Here is a 17622-nt window from a genome sequence, read left to right on the forward strand (position 1 = left end):
AAGTGTCCATCAATCCTGCTTGACTAGGGAAAAATCGAGGCTATCTCCGCGCCATGAATTTCATAGCTGCCCCTGGATGAATTACGCCTTTTGGAGGTTCTCTTGCGAGAATTTTATTCATACTCAAGATGCCTGAACAGACGGCAGGGCAGGATCTGCCCTCTCTACGGCCGCGATACAATCCAATAATTAACGTCACCAACTCGGATCCAGTGTTAGTAGAAGAGTAAGTATGCGACCCAATTGTTCTACCCGGGCAGGGCAACATTCAGGCAGGTTCGAGACCGCCGTACTCCCACTCTGTCTTCTCCCGTCGCCTTGGCAGCACCCCTTGGCCAGAGTGTATCCAACTAACCCAGTGCTCCAGACACCTGCAGGATAAGAGACACCTCTTCCTCAGCCGCCCTCTCTTCGGAGCTCTCTTATTCGAGAACGTCGCTTCCGACGCTCGAGATCATTGCGCAAATGAACGCACGTTCCTCTCCTGGCTCCGGCTATCTATGTACCTCGCCGTTGTGTCGATAGCGATTATCATTTCGTTCCACTTCCGCTCTCAACCAACGAGTCTTGAACGCCACCTGGCCCTTCCGCTTGGAGTTACCTTCTGGGTTCTAAGTCTGACTTGTCTTGCGAACGGGTTTGGGAACTATATCCGGACGGTGGTGAAATATAGTCGGAAGGCGGCCCTGGTGCAGAGCGGGTGGAGAACGCAGCTGACATTTACTGTGGTTGGACTGGTGATATTCGGCTGCTGTATCTTGTTTATTGTCACTGGAGCGGAAACTCGACGGTAGCTGCAGTCGGCTTTTGGGGAAAAAAAATGGGGGGGGGAATGACTCGATGCCCGTCTTTTCGTAGCTTTTATGGCCTGCAAGGACAATTAATGGTTTCCCATGAAACTTCAAAGTGATGACATTGTCCAGTTCTGTAAACCCAAAAATATCGATTGCTTCCTTATCGAGGAATCATGTTATAAAGTGACTGGCTCATGCCATAGTATGGTATCATGCTATTCTCCAAACACAATATAAAAAATGCCAAATAGGGCTGGCTATAAACAAAAGAATCCTTCGCCGTACTCTCGTTGTGCAGACGTCTCACATGCGGCGAATCTCCTTCTCCCCCTTGTACTTGTCCAGGTCGGCGGTGCCGAGGTAACTCCACCACTCGAACAACATCGAATTGCAAATCAACTTGAACCAGGGAGTGAATTTGAGGCCAGGTTGGGTGAACATCTGCTTCAATTCCTGGGCGCTGACATATTTCGTATCGCGGACTTCGTTAGGGTTCACGTTCAGATCGACATCTGCTTGAATGAAGAGGATATAGTCGACTAGAATTTGTGTGTCAGTAACGGCTGCGAAAGCAAATCCGAAAGCCATCAAGATATCCAATACGTACTCTCATGCTCTCCCCATTTTCCGTCACTGGGCGCCTTGTAGTGAATCCTGGTGAAGAACTCAAACTTTTCCAGAGGTACTTGCTCTGCCTTGATTCCAAGCTCCTGGTCCAGTTTCCGCTGAGCGGCACGCTTCACACCCAGCACGGCAGCGTCGAGCTCGGCACCGGTCTCGCCGGGAATACCCAGTGGGTGAGAGCAGCAGGTGTTCGTCCACATATCGGGGAAGGTGATCTTCTCGGAAGCGCGTTGTTGCAGTAGCAGGCGGTTGTTAGAGTCGAAAAGGAAAACTGAGAATGCACGGTGAAGCAGACCCCGGTCGATGTTAGTCATGAGATGGCCTATCGCTCACATTGGTCAGTATACTGTTTCTGCGAAGGTCCCAAAGACAAAAACAATAAATTGAGATACTCACAGGCCTTTTTGCTGGCACTGCCGATGGGCTTATCGTCGTCATCGAGAACAATGCATACTTCATCCATCAAACGGACCTGTTCCTCATCATAGCCAGCAAGCTCTTCGCTGTCTTTGGCGGAGCCCTCTACTGTTGAGGGGAAGACCTCCCGAGCCAACGATGTATCAACTTCGGGGAAGAGCGTGGCGACATTCTCCGCTGTAATTCTGGGGGGAACAGTAACTGTTGCGGTGGATGTCATCTTGGTACGTGTAGGACAGTGTCTATCAATATTTAAAAACACAAAAAAGACTACTTGATAGTTTGCCTGAAAAGCGACAGGCCTCAGAAAGTGTGAAAGAGAACCAGACGACTGTACGGTTTTGTAGCCCCCTTGGTTGTTCGTGTTCGTAAAGGGAAAACCCGCCCATAATTCCAAAGCGGTGAGGCGAATCCAGTGCAGAATTCACAATACGAAGTACTAAGTACTGCTACCAAATCACAGCTGTGCTTACTCTGTACAGCTTCCCATTGTTGTTCTCATGAGTGGACTCCCCACAATGTCAAAGCAAGGGGGTTCCGATTGTCGCGTGCAGTAGCCAGTGACTGACTTGCTTTTATTGTCACATTCCATCTACCCATGTACCCCGCATGAGTCTGGCATTGAGCAAGTACTTGATGATATTCCTACATTCTCCCTTTTCTAGGCCTGCGATGGTCCAGACTTGTCCGCTGCCTAGGGGGGTAATAAGCCGAAGACGACCTCAGCAATTACTACCTGCTGCAGACGTCCATCTGGCAAACCGCTTACCTTTGCTCCCCCGGGCAAACAGGGATCTTGTCATACCATACCTGCTATGCAATTCCGTAAAATCTCACTCTCAATGGCCGCCCTAGTCAGATGATATGGATAGAGCAAATACTCAAATGAGGCAATGTCCGGAGTCCCGATGCTCATTACTATCCAATAAATGAAGAAGCAGCGGAGAGTTGTGCATATCTGCAGCTGTCAAGAAGTCATAGCTTGTTAACCCACGTATCTTCATCCCTTAATCGCCCCCGAGACCATTGCCCAAGCAACAGATATATATTTCTATCAATTGATTTTGCGATCACCAGAGAGGTCACCACATGACGAAGGATTGACACGACCCAAAGCAGGATCATGCTTCCTGTTGGAGCAGGGGTTCGATCGAGCGGTCCCAATGCTCTCAGCTGCTCGTCAGTGAAACTCCCCAGACTTCGTAAGCGCGTGTCAGACGGCACGGAAGGGGAGATAACGGCGATCACCTGACGGTAATTTATGCACCGATCTACTAGGTATGTAGTATCGAGTACGGCATTGAAATGAGTTGGCAATTTATCACTCTGACAGCGGAGTATTGGCTAAATATGCATGCTCTATGTTCCTTACTTCTCTTTTAGAAGGCTTTGCAGCAGATCATTGTCCATGTAGGAGAACACTGACCTGTACTCCGTAGTGTACACACTACCTTTAGTCTCCGGAGAGTATTTATTACCTAGGTGCGCAGTGAGCCCCGACTCCGAATCCCCCGTCCTCCAGGGAAGAAAACATCCCAGTACAAAGTACTTTAGGTTGACTTTTCAACAACAACAACAACAACAACAACGACAACGACACTGCCAATGGGAGGAGTATCCGATACGAGCTTTATTGACCGAGCAAAAGGTAAATTGTATTTGCTACGTATATACTCCGCAGAACGGAACGAACTTCGGCATATTCATCTTAGCACTGTGCCAATCCCCGTCCCGTCGCCTTGAGATAACAATTGGCTAATTTGTTGCCTAGACAAACACTCCTATGTGTCTACGGAGTAGACTCTCAGAAAATTCATCGCTTTGAGTCGCCCACTCTCAACATGAGCATAACCTTGATTAAAGATGGATCAGTAGACTAATGGCCATTATTACGGAGCCGAGATTTGCTTCTTTCAGCAACCAGGAGATTATGGTTTGTTGCACTTTACGCAGGTGACGAAGTAGATAGGAAACTGTTCGTTTCTAAGCCCTGATCCAGATTCCAAAATCAGAGCGGAGCCAAGTCCCCTGGCTCTCAAAGGCGTCGGGGATGGAGATCAGGGGTTCCGGTTGTACTAATAACTCCCACAATTCTGTTGGATTTGGCAGAAGTGAAATGACTTAGCTAGCACAAACATCTTGAGTTCTTATGTTATAGTTAACCTGCTCTAAGATTGCCAGAGGGTTAAACTCCTGACGGCCTTGTGAGTTGCGCTGAATCAGTTCTCTGACGCGAAGGATGATCTAAGCAGATGCTGTGTCTGACTGATCTAAGGATCAAAATTATCAATGCTTCCTGCGAATCAATCACGCTCAGCATGACCTCGCAGTGGTCAACGCCTGATCCCTATCTCTACATGTTATGCTATGCCGGTTATTGACAGCCTAAAGACTGCGTCTTCCTTCGCCAATGAGATACATGCAAACAAGATCAATCAGTATGAGGAGAAAAAGAACGCCGGTATATCTTTCGTTTGCCTTCTGCTGCCGCTTGCGTAAGTGAAAATGCTATAGAAAACAGCCTCCTAGAAATGCTCAAAGGGTATTTGCTATTCTATCATGAATGTATGCAGTGTCGATCGTGATCCTTCGCAGTAGCCTTGCAAAAGAAGACTTTGCGAGGTCGTAAGTATGCCACCGGCAATTTGCGGTCAACGCAAATTGCGTGGCCCCGTCGTCGTCTCTTCTGTGATGCCGCATCGAGCTCCAGAGTCACCAATTGTTTGACGGCTGCCGTTTCAAAATCATTTGCTCGTTTGGAAACGTATGTATGGGCTCGGAGGATGAATCGGTAGGTTCTTTGCCTTTCTTGGGGCTGGATCTTCGCAACTTTTGTCGGCAACCATATGCCTTATGTCTATTGTAAAGCACCCGCGTTAGAGCTGAGATGGGCTAAGGTGGGGCACAAGGTGTGAACTTGCCTTGCCAAAGTGTCTTGTCTGCTGAAACGCCGGTCACACTGGTCACAACCGAATTTCCGCAGTCCATGATGAATCTTTTAATTGCGTGAGTTAGCAACAGACAGCGAGCCGACCAACTAGACTTACACTGTCCACGTGTCTCTTCAAGTCAGTTCTCCTGCCGAAAGTCTTTCCACAAGCCTCGCACGGGTAGAGTTTCCTACAGCTGGGATCGTGTCTTTTCATATGTTCCCGGCAATTTGAGCGTCGGGTGAAACGGGTGCCACACACGGTACAGACGAGGCCGCTAGCAGATGTCACTTTGCATGACTCATTATCATTTGATGTCGTCGTGCGGGCCTGAGCGGTGGACTGAGGTATTGTTGCCGTCTGATCGTGGTCTATGGAGTCTTCAAATATCGGATCAGGCTTAAGAGTGGTGTCGCCTTTCTCTTTTCCAGGAGATGCCGTGACTGCAAAGGTGTTGTTCACCATCAGCTGAGGTATTGTTGTGGACGTAGAGACTCCAGACGCATCACTCGGTTCAGAGTAGAGAAGAGGATCCGGGCAGTCGTCATACTCCTGCTTTACGTGAGACCATCCCTCGAAAGGAGTGGTGTTGTCCGAACAAGGCGTACCCGGCCACCTATGGGACGTCTGGCTGCACGTTGTTCCCTGATTTCCCACATCCAAGGTCGAACAGTAACTCGGTGATGCGCTTAGGGTTTGCGGACTATAAAGGCTGTGGGGAGAGGTAGACAAATCGTGATGAACAGGGAAGGATTCGTAGCATGTCCCAGTAGTAAGATTTTCAACATCCAGACAGGGCTCGAAGACGGACTGCATCAATTGATCAGGCCAGTCGGTCGTCGGCTGGGACAGTGTTTCTGGAACAGAGCAAAGTCCCATCTGACTGAACTGAGCCTCCATACCAACATAAGTGATTCCAAGACCAGTAGGTGGCTGTGAATTGTTGGGATGATTCGCATGCTCGAAGGCCTCTGTCGCGTAACCGTGACTTGTCTCTATCATCATCGAGTTGTCCTCAGATGAAGAGGGAGCATAGGTTGAAGCGGACGCGAAAGATTCGGAAGTCCAATTCATGACCATAAGTTGTGCTGTCACAATCGCAAGGAGGTATGTTTTCTGGAAGTGTGAATCACCTGGCTTGATCTGTGTCAAACTCCGGGTAAATTGAGTTGTATCTCTTTGCAACCACGCAGTCGAGACCTCAGACGAATGGGAAAAGATATTAATATCAAAGAACCAAGACGAAAGCATGCAAATTATATAAAGCAGTGATTCGACTCAACAGCAATGCTGTTGCAGGGTAGGAATTGCGGCGAACATGTGTAGCGGCTGAGAAGACGACAGGAGGTTCAGTTCAGCCATATGACGCTCACATGTGTACATTTCCCGCCGCATCGGCGCAGTAGACACAAGGAGAGCAATGACCTTGACGCCTGAGTGGGCAAGGCAGACTCGGAAGAGAAGTGAAGAGAAGGATGCGGTGGAGGAGGGAGAGAGACTGTGAAGGGGGTCGTGGGAAATCTAGCTAGGCAGGGCCGGGCTGGACTGATCATTGCAGGCCATGTCTGCAACATTCAGATAGGCGCAACGATGGAAACTTGTGCACAATGACTTAGCGCCGGAAACGTGTGATCAGCCCGAGTTGTCAAATTATTAATTCTGATCCATGTCCTTGGGTATTTGAGGGGGCGACGCTTGGTGTGGTAGAAGAAAAAATTGGTGGAGAAACAGGCAGCCCACTGGGGCCTGTTGTATGGTACTGTGCTCCAACAGGGTCTGAAAAGGGAAAATCCATAGGGAAAACAAGTAATAATGATAAAAAAGACAGAAAGAGGGGGGCAGAGAAATGGATTGGTGATGAGAGAAGGGAAATACCTATGTTAGCAGCCCACCGGACCAGGGGGTTGCATAAGAGTGAAGGAAGACCAGTTGGAAGAATGGGATGAGAAGAATAATGAAAAGTGCTTCACCGTTCTCTCTTCACAATCTGCGACTGGAATAACCGCGTCCTCCTAGGGGGGGGGGGAGGGATGTGAGGGAATGCCACTGCCACCTCGTTCGCCCCGATCATCGCCGCCGGAGCACTCATTTCGTCTTTTCCTGCTGCGAAACGAGCATCAAAGAGGTTTAGTTGCGACCCGACAGTCTGGTACCTTGCTTGGCAAACGAGCAGTGCGTGTCGCCTGGTGTGATTGGCACAGCTGCGGTACCCAGAAATCAAGAGTTGGCAACATACATGAAGATAGTCAGCGTGTGAAGAAACAAGTAAGCCCTGCAGGATGTGATGTTGGGAGACGGAAAAGCGGTTGGTTGATGGTTGCGAAGTTGGTGCAGTGGATGTTGTTGTCGAGGCGAGGAGAAAGGGAGACGAAGACAAAGAAGCAGGAGTACCCAGCACCTGGTCGAGCCGCTCCCCTCTCTTAATCCCAGGAACAGGGGAAAGAGGGGCATTGCCTACAAAGTACCTTTACTACTAATAATGTCTCTTCAACAACCAGGCTGCCAAGTAAATCTTTCAATTTACCAAAAGTGACTCTATACCTACCTTATCGACACTAAAAGATAACCGTTGCTTTGATCAAGGATGATGGCGCTCGGACTACCGCAGGACAAATGACTCAGACTTTGATTAATTTTCCAGGGGCAAATACTGTTCATTCATGTGGGTAAGGATAGATATACTTGCAAATGCCAAGGGAGATCATGAGAATCTTCAAAGCATGGGAATGACTCAGACATACCCCGTAGGGTTAAGAAAGGAATTTTACAAAAGGTATGATAAGAATAGAGTTAAGGGTCAGAAGGTAATGACCGGTAGGGTATTCGATAATTTTATGCGTATTTCCCTGTTTCTGCCCACAGACTCTATCTGCATATTGGTACCAAGGCATCTAAGCAATAATAGCAACGACATCCGAAAGTCACATCTTGAACCATTGTTAGTAGTCAGACTTGTCGGTGGCCGGTGCTCACGCTAGTCTTTTAGACTATATGCCAGCCATCCAGCCAGTGCGTGTGCTTATCGTTTTAGGTTGTGATCTGTTCAAATGAAAGACAGAAGCTAGTCAACGGAGTCGCTAGCCTCGGAATATCTAGCATGCTTTATTTTCTGCTCTAATCACTATTCCACGGTCTCACAGTCGATTTCGTTGGTGGAAAGCTATTGTAGCTGCCACGCGCTCCACTTGGGTGCGCAGCCGTTCCATCTCGTCGATCATACCTGCCAAGTCATTGCGCCCAGCCTGATTTGGAGTCAGTCCACAATCTTCGCGGGCTTCCGCATGCTGAGCCGCGTTGTTCGATCCCTTGGAATTCCCACAACCCAGCTGCGACGAACCGACTGCGGAGGTATGGAGGGAAGCGTGGTGGGTGGAGAAAGGGAAGTTAGCCTGAATAAAAGAGGTAGACGTCGCTTGAGTAGGGGGAAATTGATTGTTTCGTTGCGAAACATAGCGGCGGCTAGACTCGAAAGCCCAGATCAAGGCCACGAAAGGAAGGTGGGTTGCCCGGAGCAGAACGATGCGAACTCGACGGATATGCCCTGCGGACAGAAACAGCCTTAGGGGCCGAATGCAGAGAAGTGGAATGAGATTCTGTGCCGTTTAGCATTGGTATAAGGTCTAATATAAGTAACCAAGCCAAAGTCGGTAGTCTAACTGCTAAGTTGTGTCCATTGGGTATGGGTTAGCCGCGATAGGACTTACCAAAGGTGGCATAAAATAAGTTAGTCTTCTAGAGTTGCTGCTCTCTAGGACGTAAATGGATAACCTATTGGCAACACGTTAATGACTGTTGGAGATCGAATCAGTAGGCGCGACAGGGGTGCTACGAACTGGAAAAGATACTCTTCCCGTGCATGAGCCATGACCTATAATGCACGTTGATTTAGCAATCTGCAGATGAGATTTGAAAGCGAGTCAAAATAAACGTACCCCTTCTAGACTCATGCTCATCAAGCTAACCAGAGAGGAGATCAATAACAAATTTGTCATTGACACGAACAAGAGCCTGTCGAGTGTGGGCGTTAGTCATCTCTTCGTTTGAGCTCTTTGCCATCCTTCCTTCTCGCTCCCCTTTCAGTGTTCCTTCAGAAAGCTACATGTATATCCAATTGTCAGGCGGCTCATTTGAGGGGGTGACTGGTGCCGGGCGTCTAACTGCGCCAACCCCACACACCACACGCCCATTAACAACAACCGGAAAAAAAATAAAAAATAACAAAATTAAAAAAAAAATACATAAATAAAATTAAAATTAGAAAATGAAAGAAATGAGCAAATAAACCAATTAAAATAAAAGGAAAAAAAATAGAAATGAAAGACGCGATTCACAGCCACTTCAAGAGTGAACGTGATTTGAATTGTATGCGGTTGACTATTCAAATGGTTCGTGTGGCGCAGTAGGAGAGGTATATCAAACTTACATCAAACCGTAGCCAAAGATCGGAGAAATCTAAGAGATTAGCGCGTTAGCTATCTTAACACGAGGGCCTATCGATCTGCCAAACCGTCGGCATCCTGCCACATCGCGGATGGCAGCCACTCAGAGCCACAGACTTACATCATATGCGATGTCCTAATAACCAATCAATCAAGCCACCGTCAGTCAAGAATGTTCTTCTGCCACAGAACCACAAGGATGAAGCGTACAAATCCTAAGACACTCGATCTGCCTCGCATTGTCAGTCAAAAGAGCGGTCGGAAATAATGAATCTTCACCGACATACCCAAAGAATACTTTCACAAGGATCCATGACATTTGCCGCAGAGACAGTCGGTCACGGGCAAGCATAGTGAATGTCGTCAGGAACCCTGGTAGCAAGTTCAGCTCGCATGAGGCATGAATCAACAAGATCTGAGCCCTTCAACTACTCACCAATGTACAAAATGACGACCACAGGAAGGAACCTGAAAAAGGCTTTGGTCTAGAATATCCCAGTCAGCCTTACACCAATCGGCGCATCCCAAGATATTGAGAGCGGTACCATCTCTTTCAAAACAGGTATCTATGCGCAGCAGTTTGTCAGTGTGTATTCCAGAAGGTGGTTCCCCAGCATGAAGAAGCTAGTCCGGCGTACCAAGCTGCCAAAATACGGGTTCAAGCTCACTAGTGAGCAAATCCTGTGAATTACTCATGTTAGTCGACGTTGCGAGCTGAGGCGCCAATCAATAGTCGATCGTGGCTGAAGCCTTGCCTTGGAACCAAAAACAAAGCTTCCAATGACAGTATGTCGAATGATAAGTCCGTAATATAATCGCTACTTTTGGCCAGTCCAACGATACCTGCGAACCCAGATCAGTAAGGAGACGTAAAAAAAAGCGATGCATACTTGTCGCCTTCGCCGGAGCTGGCCAAGGTATTGCTACAGGGGCGAATGACTCACGCGCGATAACAAAGACAAGCCCAATGGCAATGATGCCCATGTCCCAGAGGCTCCAAAAATCCATCTGGTAGAAGAGCATCCCCGCATCGACCATGCCACTCAGTTCATCATAGGCAAAGGCAGCTATCCACACATACATCAACGTCTCGAAAATGCCTATGCCGGTAGGTTTTCTCTCAACAAGGACTGCGTAGTATAGGAACAAGAAAGAAACAAAAAAGGCGGCTTCAAACGCTTTTCGATACATTGGAACCCTTAATCTTGAGTATGGATCGGCAGTCCTGGGAAAATATTAGTAACCGTAAATGCTTGGAAGATTATTTCTTACCTTTTGTTGAAAAACTGAGGCTTCTTCTTGGAATGTACACTCAATGAGTCCCAAAAAACAATCTCCCCATTCCAGATATCGTCTATCACCCTTTGAACAGCCTTCTGGCTGAGAAACTTTTTAGCATGGGCAATTGTTGCAATTTCCAGAGCGTTGAGACCAAAAAAAGGTGAGAAGGAATGAAGTTCGGGGTCATCATAATACCAGCCCCGAGATCCCCGATTGTCCCCAGCGTAGGAGTCACCTTGGTGGCTTTTGCCGACAAATAATCGATAGAGGGACGAGGAAGAGCTCAACAATAAGGGAGTCCTTTCGCCTTCCGTTTCGTTGCCCTCATCTTCATGGGAGACTGATCCAAGTCCGGATGCACCTTGCTCGGCCTGTGAGATTGTTGCGGAATCTCGCCTGGGAGATGGAAGCTCCTCAAGCAGCACATCTATCATCTCCCGTCGCGTGAGATGACAAAGAAACTGCCAGGCAATGTATTCACACGCATAACCTCGACTTTCGTTCAACCCCCAATCTGAGTCGCTGTCTTCATTGTTTAACTGCCATTTCAAGATCCTAACATAGGTGAATTTCAGGAGTCATTCTTTTGCAAGATAATCCACGTTCTCAACTTACATCAAAGCGGAGACAATGCGAGGATTGTGGGAATTCTCAGCCAGAGAGCCTATGAGGAGCCGGAGCTTGTATCCATACGCAGAAGATCTCAGCTGCTCAAATGTACACGCAACATCAGGTACAGCTACATTGAGGAAACTGGTCATATGGGAAGTTAGACCCGCCGATACAAGTTGGGCAAATGTATGCTGAACTTACTTCCGTAATTTTCGAATAATATCGGCAAGACTCTCGTTATCATCGATAATAGGAATTTCTGGATATTCATCACTAGTCGGTAAGACAGGTGTTGCCGGCGCATCCATCCTGATGGATAATGTAGGAAGTAATTGTTCAGTCTTTTTCACAAATGCTCTTTCGAGTCTTGCGACTACCAGCTACTTTGCCCTCCCCGAAACAATCGCGACGCGACCAAGTGTCTTACAATAACAACAAATGACGATATGTCACCGATGATCCGTATGTCAGTTGGTTGATTGTGTAGGTGAGATAAATTCAGTTTAAGCCATCGATACAGGCACTGGCCTTCTTATAGCCTACACCAGGTGAAGTATGATGCGGGGCTCATGTACCCTGACCTATATAATTCAGGAGCCAGATTGCGAAAATTCAAAGTCGTTCATTTAATGTCGAGGGTGTGGAAAGCTCAGGGAGAAGGACGGCCGAGCTGTCTCTCCGGCGAAACTGTTTGATTGGACGCCAAAGACTAGTTGGTGCAAGTCTACTCCGTACTGTTGTCAACTTGCGGTGCTAGCTTGATGTTTAGACCACCTCAAAATCCTCAACGGTGAAACATTGGATGAGCTCTTCAACTTCAAAATGCGAAGGGAAAAGCAATTGTTACTAGACTTCTGGGACATTATTCGGCGGCACAAGAACGAATCTCCAAGATCAAAGGTAGATTTTTTTTCTTGAAATTGAGGATCTATCCAAAGAAAACAAGCAATTAATGGGGAGACTTGGCCCGGTGATACAGCACAATGGGTGTTGTAAGGAGTAGCTACACCGCCTGAAAGTCATGTGACCACGTCTTCGCCGTCACCCGACACTTATGTCAGGACATGATGATCAGGGCATCTATTCAGAGAGTTAGCGTACAGATCGCTTCAATATCAATATCAACTCCATCAACGTTGTAGGCTTGTGTCTGGAGATTTCTTGGAACTCTATCTACTCTTAGTGGATGAAATTCATTGTTCTTGTTAGCTCTTGAGATGAGGTCGTCGCGACACTATGGGGCAAGGCTATTCCCTCACAACCCTTTCAACGGGTTCGGCTGGGATAGATGTTCCCGAGCTATCAGATCTGATGTATGAGAAGTCTATGGGCGGTGGCCGGTTCATGAAAAGTATCCGAGCAAGACAGCGAAATGGCCTCGTTCTTGTAAAGGTAATCATGAAGCCTTACCCCAGCATGAAGCTAGAATCCTATGTGAAAGCCATCATTCGTGAGTTTATTTTGCCCTGCAACAGCTTCGAATAGACTCTGACAATGTACTAGGGGAGCGCAAACTGCTTTCTGATGTCCCAAATGCTTTGAGCCATCAAAGAATCTTGGAGACCGGCACCGGGGGTTATCTTGTTCGCCAATATATTCACAGCTCTCTATATGACAGGATGAGGTATGCTTCGTACATATTATCAACCAGCAAATTTTCTGACCTCGGCAGCACTCGGCCATTTCCAGAAGAAATCGAGAAGAAATGGATTGCATTTCAACTTTTATGTGCTCTTCGAGATTGTCACTCTTTGGATGTATTCCATGGCGACATTAAGACAGAGAACATCTTGGTGACATCATGGAATTGGCTGTACCTCACGGACTTCTCCTCGTCTTTCAAGCCAACATTCTTGCCGGAGGACAATCCTGCGGACTTTTCGTTTTATTTTGACACCTCAGGGCGACGAACGTGCTATCTGGCCCCTGAGCGGTTCCTTGAGGCCGGCGAGGAGCCAGGGGACAGGCGTCTGAACTGGGCCATGGATATATTCAGCGCTGGCTGCGTGATTGCAGAGCTGTTTCTAGAGGCGCCCATCTTCACCCTAAGCCAGATGTACAAATACCGTAAAGGTGAATACAGTCCGCAACACAGCCAGCTGGCCAAAATTGAGGACCCGGAAATTCGAGAGATGATCCTTCATATGATCCAGCTTGAGCCAGAGTCGAGATATTCTGCTGAAGAATACCTGAACTTTTGGAAAAATAAAGCTTTCCCGGAATATTTTTACAGCTTTCTTCATCAGTACATGTCTTTGATGACAGACCCTTCGTCGGGCAGGGCGCAAGTGGAAGCGGAATCGGCAAACAGGGGCGAATCAGATGACAGGATTGAGAGGGTTTACTACGACTTTGATAAAATCTCTTACTTCCTGGGGGCATCTTCGAAGCCTGTGAAAGATGGCCCCAGTCGCAGTAACTCCAGGCTCACTGGTAACGGGTTCCCGATCCATCTTGATCTCCCGAACTACGGACTACAGGCTGCGAAGTCTCAGCCCCGAACTGACGATGGCGTTCTGATCTTCTTAACGCTTGTCGTGTCTAGTGTGCGCAACACAGCAAGGGCATCTTCCAGAATCAGAGCTTGCGATATCCTACTTGCATTTGCAGAGAGATTGTCGGATGAGGCGAAGCTTGATCGTATTTTGCCTTACATTATGATCCTTTTAAACGATCGCACAGATAGTGTGAAAGTTGCCGCTATTCGTACTCTTGCGCAGCTGCTGGAGATGGTGCAGGTCGTCTCGCCGGTGAACGCGTATCTCTTTCCAGAGTACATCTTCCCTCGGCTACAACCGTTCGTCTCTAGCTCCAGCTCCAATCCCAGCCCGATGGTTCGCGCTGCGTATGCCTCCTGCATATCTTCACTAGCGCAATCTTCTCTGAGATTCTTAGATATGATCCAGGCCCTACGCTCTGATACTCGTCTTTCCGCCCTTATACCGGCAGGCTCCGAGCCAAGATGGACTGAGGATGCTACATTTCACAACCTCTATGACGTTGCGAGGGTAGACCTTCTCGATTATTTTGAGAATCATACTAAAGCTCTCCTTACCGACTCTGACGCATCTGTCCGTCGTGCATTCTTAGGCTCAGTGCCCAGTCTGTGTGTGTTCTTCGGCAACCTCAAGACAAACGAAGTGATTTTGAGCCATCTGAACACTTATTTGAACGATCGGGACTGGATCTTAAAATGTGCGTTCTTTGAAACAGTCGTCGGAGTCGCAGCTTACGTTGGAAGTACGAGTTTGGAGCAGTACATATTGCCTTTGATGATCCAATCTATGACTGAGCCCGAGGAATTTGTTGTTGAGAGAGTCCTTCGATCCCTGGCAGCGATGGCTGACCTTGGTCTTTTCCAGCGATCCACCACTTGGGAGGTCCTTCAGGTCGTCGTGCGTTTCTCAGTTCATCCAAACACGTGGATTCGTGAAGCAGCCGTTTGCTTCATCATCAATAGCGCAAAGCACCTGTCCATTGCCGACAAGTACTCAATCCTGGGTCCTCTCGTCCAACCATACCTGAGAGTGAACATTGTAGATTTCTCCGAAGAAAAGCTGCTGGATGGTCTCAAAAAACCCCTATCAAGGAGTGTATATGACCTGGCCTTTGTTTGGGCTTCTAAAGCGGAGAAAGGTCTTTTCTGGAAGTCGACAGCTCGAGATGAAGTGTTCAGTGTGGGCGGCACTGATCATCTTCTTCCCAAGGGTGGCCAAAAGAACCAAAACTTCTCACACAACGCACAACCCAAAAACGAGGAGGATGAGCAGTGGCTATCTAGGCTAAGGAACATGGGACTCGGTCCGGATGACGAATTCAAGTTGCTCGCTCTACGAAGCTACATTTGGGGTGTGTCTATGCGTCAGATGAAAGAGTCCGACGATGCGGTGTCCTCATTGAACAACGTAATAGCTTTGACTCAATACGGGGTGACACCTCAAACTGTCTTCTTTGATAAGCAACAAAGCGTCAAGCCCCAGGGCCCTCCCTTGCCTAAAGTTGACGATGCTGGATTGGGAGAAAGCAAGCCGCACACTATCACCGATGCCCTTTTGGATGCGTCAACTACGATTGACAGCGCCTCTCATACTCGTCGGAGACACTTGAGGACGCGCAGCCAGCTGCAGAGAGATCCAGGAAACGCCAATGATATTCCAAGGCAGGAGGCACATGACGATCTTCGCGCAGAGAATCCGCATGGGCTCTCCCCAGTGACATCATCACCAAGTGCTGCACCAGAATCTCGGCCCCTACCCCCTCCCAACTCCGATGCGGAACGGAGAGGCAGCGTAGGCAGACAGAGTCCGGGGCAGGACAGCCCGTCGACTCCAACAGAAGCGGGAAGCCCGGCCATTAAAACCAATCGTTTCACAACCCACGTGGAGAGGAACTCAAGCGCAATCAGTCTCCTCAATCGCAAAGAATCATCAAAAGCGTATGCGGAGACCAGTATGAGTTCGGCAAATGCATTCGGCAGAGTCGATGTGCCATCCCAGCGTCACTCACCACAGCCGTCAGTATTGACTCTGGCGCACGAAAAGAAAATGCGACTCAATGAACCGCAGCACTACCGTGCTAATCATTCCTACGCAGGCAACGACCCGGTAATTCTCAGGCTGCTGGACAGCGTTTTCGCAGAGAATTACCCCACCGACCTTTTTGAACTTGGTCCGTTCGTCAAAGAGGCAGATCCTCGCCGCCCGATAAAGAAGTCCAGCGGCCACGGCGAGAACAAAGTGTGGAAGCCAGGAGGGAGACTTGTTGCACTCTTTGGCGAGCATAGCGGGCCGGTAAACAGGGTGGTGGTAGCTCCAGATCACGCCTTTTTTGTCACTGCATCGGATGATGGGACCGTCAAAATCTGGGATACTACGCGACTCGAGAAGAACTTGACGCCCAGATCCCGCCAGACCTATCGTCACTCCAGCCAGGCCAAGGTGAAGACGCTGACCTTTGTCGAGAACACTCATGCGTTCATTAGCGGTGCCACTGATGGGAGCATCCATGTTGTGAAGGTTGATTACCATAATGTCAATGATACGGTTCGATACGGGAAGCTGCAGCTCGTACGTGACTACCAACTCCCAGCAACTGAGGATGGGTCTGTCGAGTATCCCCTCTGGATCGAACATTTCCGCTCTGATGCACAATCCACTCTGTTGATTGCGACCAACACTTGCCGCATCCTAGCTCTGGATATGAAGACTATGCTTCCCATCTATTCATTGCAGAACCCTGTCCATCACGGAATACCGACAACGTTCTGCTGTGACCGAAAACATAACTGGCTGCTAGTAGGGACCACGCATGGAGTTCTTGATCTTTGGGACCTTCGGTTTCGGGTGCGTCTGAAGGCCTGGGGTCTCCCAGGATCGGGTGCTATCCTTAGGCTCCAGGTCCATCCGACAAAGGGACGTGGGCGGTGGGTTTGCGTCTCGAGCAGTGGGAGTCGCGGCAACGAGATTACAGTCTGGGATATTGAAAAAATTCGCTGTCGCGAGGTATACCATGCCGACTCGCCCGGCAGCAATACAGTTGCCAACGGAGGATCTGCCGCCTCTCCAGTTGATAACGCCAAGGCGAAATCAGCCTTCGTCAACACCAGAGACTATGAGGCCTGGCACATCGAGAGCGACCGGCCGGAAGGAATGCTCAGTCGGTTCGGCACGGAGGGGCAATTGTCGGGGGCCATTGAGTCCTCGGGACCATCGGCAGCTAGCACTCCTGCCGGTATCTGCGCCTTTGCTGTTGGCTATGACTCGCCGGAGGATGGCAAGGACAACAGCACCAGATGCGGATTCATCGTGTCGGGAGGTTGCGACCGGAAGATCCGCTTCTGGGACCTGGCTCGGCCCGAGCTTTCTACTATTGTCAGCGGTCAAGACATTGTTTCGGAAGGAGGGGTGAGCGGCAAGCCACGCTACGAGTTATCTCAACCACTGCCGAATCTACTCGTGACTACAGAACACATTCCCGGCCCTCCAGCGGCTAGCAGTGCGGGAAGCAAGGGCAGCAGCAAGAAAGGGGGCGGTGCCAGGCTTCCACGTAGTACAGTGATCAGCCTACAGCAGCAGCAATTACTGAAGAGTCATCTGGATTTCATCCAGGATGTAGCGGTGTTGAGGGTGCCATATGGGATGATCATCAGCGTGGACCGGGCGGGAATGGTGTATGTCTTTCAATGAGCGATGCGACTTTGTAAATAGCTTGATAGTAGATTTCTTGTCTGACAGCGGTAAAAGCTGCTGATGCTCGATGATTTATTAGCTCACTCGAGTTTGTCACTGTCTAAAGTCAATCATTCAGGTAGCCTACAGAGCCAGAACTCCCACACTCCATACTATACATGCCCCCTTCATTTAAGAAAGAGCAATTCTTAGGACTCGTTGAGCCGAAAACAACGGATAGAGTTTTCATCAATAAAATCAGAAAGAAATCTCAGTTTCTCAAGCTCCTAATTCTCGATTCCCGGAGTTGCCGGCCAATCCCTGTTGTCGATTGAGCACCGAGATTCAGTCGTAGCCC

General features: G+C 48.7%; 5 protein-coding genes across 5 annotated transcripts; 2 read left to right on the forward strand and 3 right to left on the reverse strand.

Annotated features, from left to right (window-relative positions):
* Window positions 1-128: 128 nt before the first annotated feature.
* AFUA_6G11150 (DUF202 domain-containing protein) lies at window positions 129-896 on the forward strand (the record flags this gene model as incomplete). The annotated part of the gene is made up of 2 exons (XM_745906.2): window positions 129-226; window positions 368-896. The coding sequence occupies 2 exons, from the start codon at window positions 129-131 to the stop codon at window positions 792-794; spliced, it is 525 nt and encodes a 174-aa protein (XP_750999.1). The 3' UTR covers window positions 795-896.
* Window positions 897-1097: 201 nt separating this feature from the next.
* On the reverse strand, window positions 1098-3000 carry idi1 (isopentenyl-diphosphate delta-isomerase IDI1; the record flags this gene model as incomplete). Its single annotated transcript, XM_745907.2, has 3 exons — window positions 1815-3000; window positions 1402-1740; window positions 1098-1357 (listed from the first exon to the last, which is right to left on the reverse strand). Exons 1-3 carry the CDS (start codon window positions 2053-2055, stop codon window positions 1098-1100), a joined length of 840 nt encoding a protein of 279 aa, XP_751000.1. The 5' UTR covers window positions 2056-3000.
* Window positions 3001-3018: 18 nt separating this feature from the next.
* On the reverse strand, window positions 3019-7457 carry AFUA_6G11170 (uncharacterized protein). The gene is made up of 4 exons (XM_077805079.1): window positions 4883-7457; window positions 4757-4830; window positions 3603-4692; window positions 3019-3549 (listed from the first exon to the last, which is right to left on the reverse strand). The coding sequence occupies exons 1-3, from the start codon at window positions 6014-6016 to the stop codon at window positions 4548-4550; spliced, it is 1353 nt and encodes a 450-aa protein (XP_077661210.1). The 5' UTR covers window positions 6017-7457; the 3' UTR covers window positions 3019-3549; window positions 3603-4547.
* An 83-nt stretch (window positions 7458-7540) lies between these two features.
* Window positions 7541-12032, reverse strand: AFUA_6G11180 (uncharacterized protein). Its single transcript, XM_077805080.1, has 16 exons — window positions 11299-12032; window positions 11101-11238; window positions 10477-11040; window positions 10149-10429; window positions 9960-10047; window positions 9843-9885; window positions 9750-9770; window positions 9641-9689; window positions 9492-9576; window positions 9415-9433; window positions 9326-9340; window positions 9189-9217; window positions 8698-8773; window positions 8599-8633; window positions 8470-8533; window positions 7541-8358 (listed from the first exon to the last, which is right to left on the reverse strand). The coding sequence occupies exons 1-16, from the start codon at window positions 11403-11405 to the stop codon at window positions 7900-7902; spliced, it is 2073 nt and encodes a 690-aa protein (XP_077661211.1). The 5' UTR covers window positions 11406-12032; the 3' UTR covers window positions 7541-7899.
* Window positions 12033-12112: 80 nt separating this feature from the next.
* AFUA_6G11190 (ubiquitin-binding serine/threonine protein kinase VPS15) lies at window positions 12113-17503 on the forward strand. Its single transcript, XM_077805081.1, has 3 exons — window positions 12113-12547; window positions 12601-12721; window positions 12770-17503. Exons 1-3 carry the CDS (start codon window positions 12334-12336, stop codon window positions 17280-17282), a joined length of 4848 nt encoding a protein of 1615 aa, XP_077661212.1. The 5' UTR covers window positions 12113-12333; the 3' UTR covers window positions 17283-17503.
* The last annotated feature ends 119 nt before the right edge of the window (window positions 17504-17622 follow it).

Source organism: Aspergillus fumigatus, chromosome 6 (assembly GCF_000002655.1).
Source record: "Aspergillus fumigatus Af293 chromosome 6, whole genome shotgun sequence".
NCBI lineage: Eukaryota > Fungi > Ascomycota > Eurotiomycetes > Eurotiales > Aspergillaceae > Aspergillus > Aspergillus fumigatus.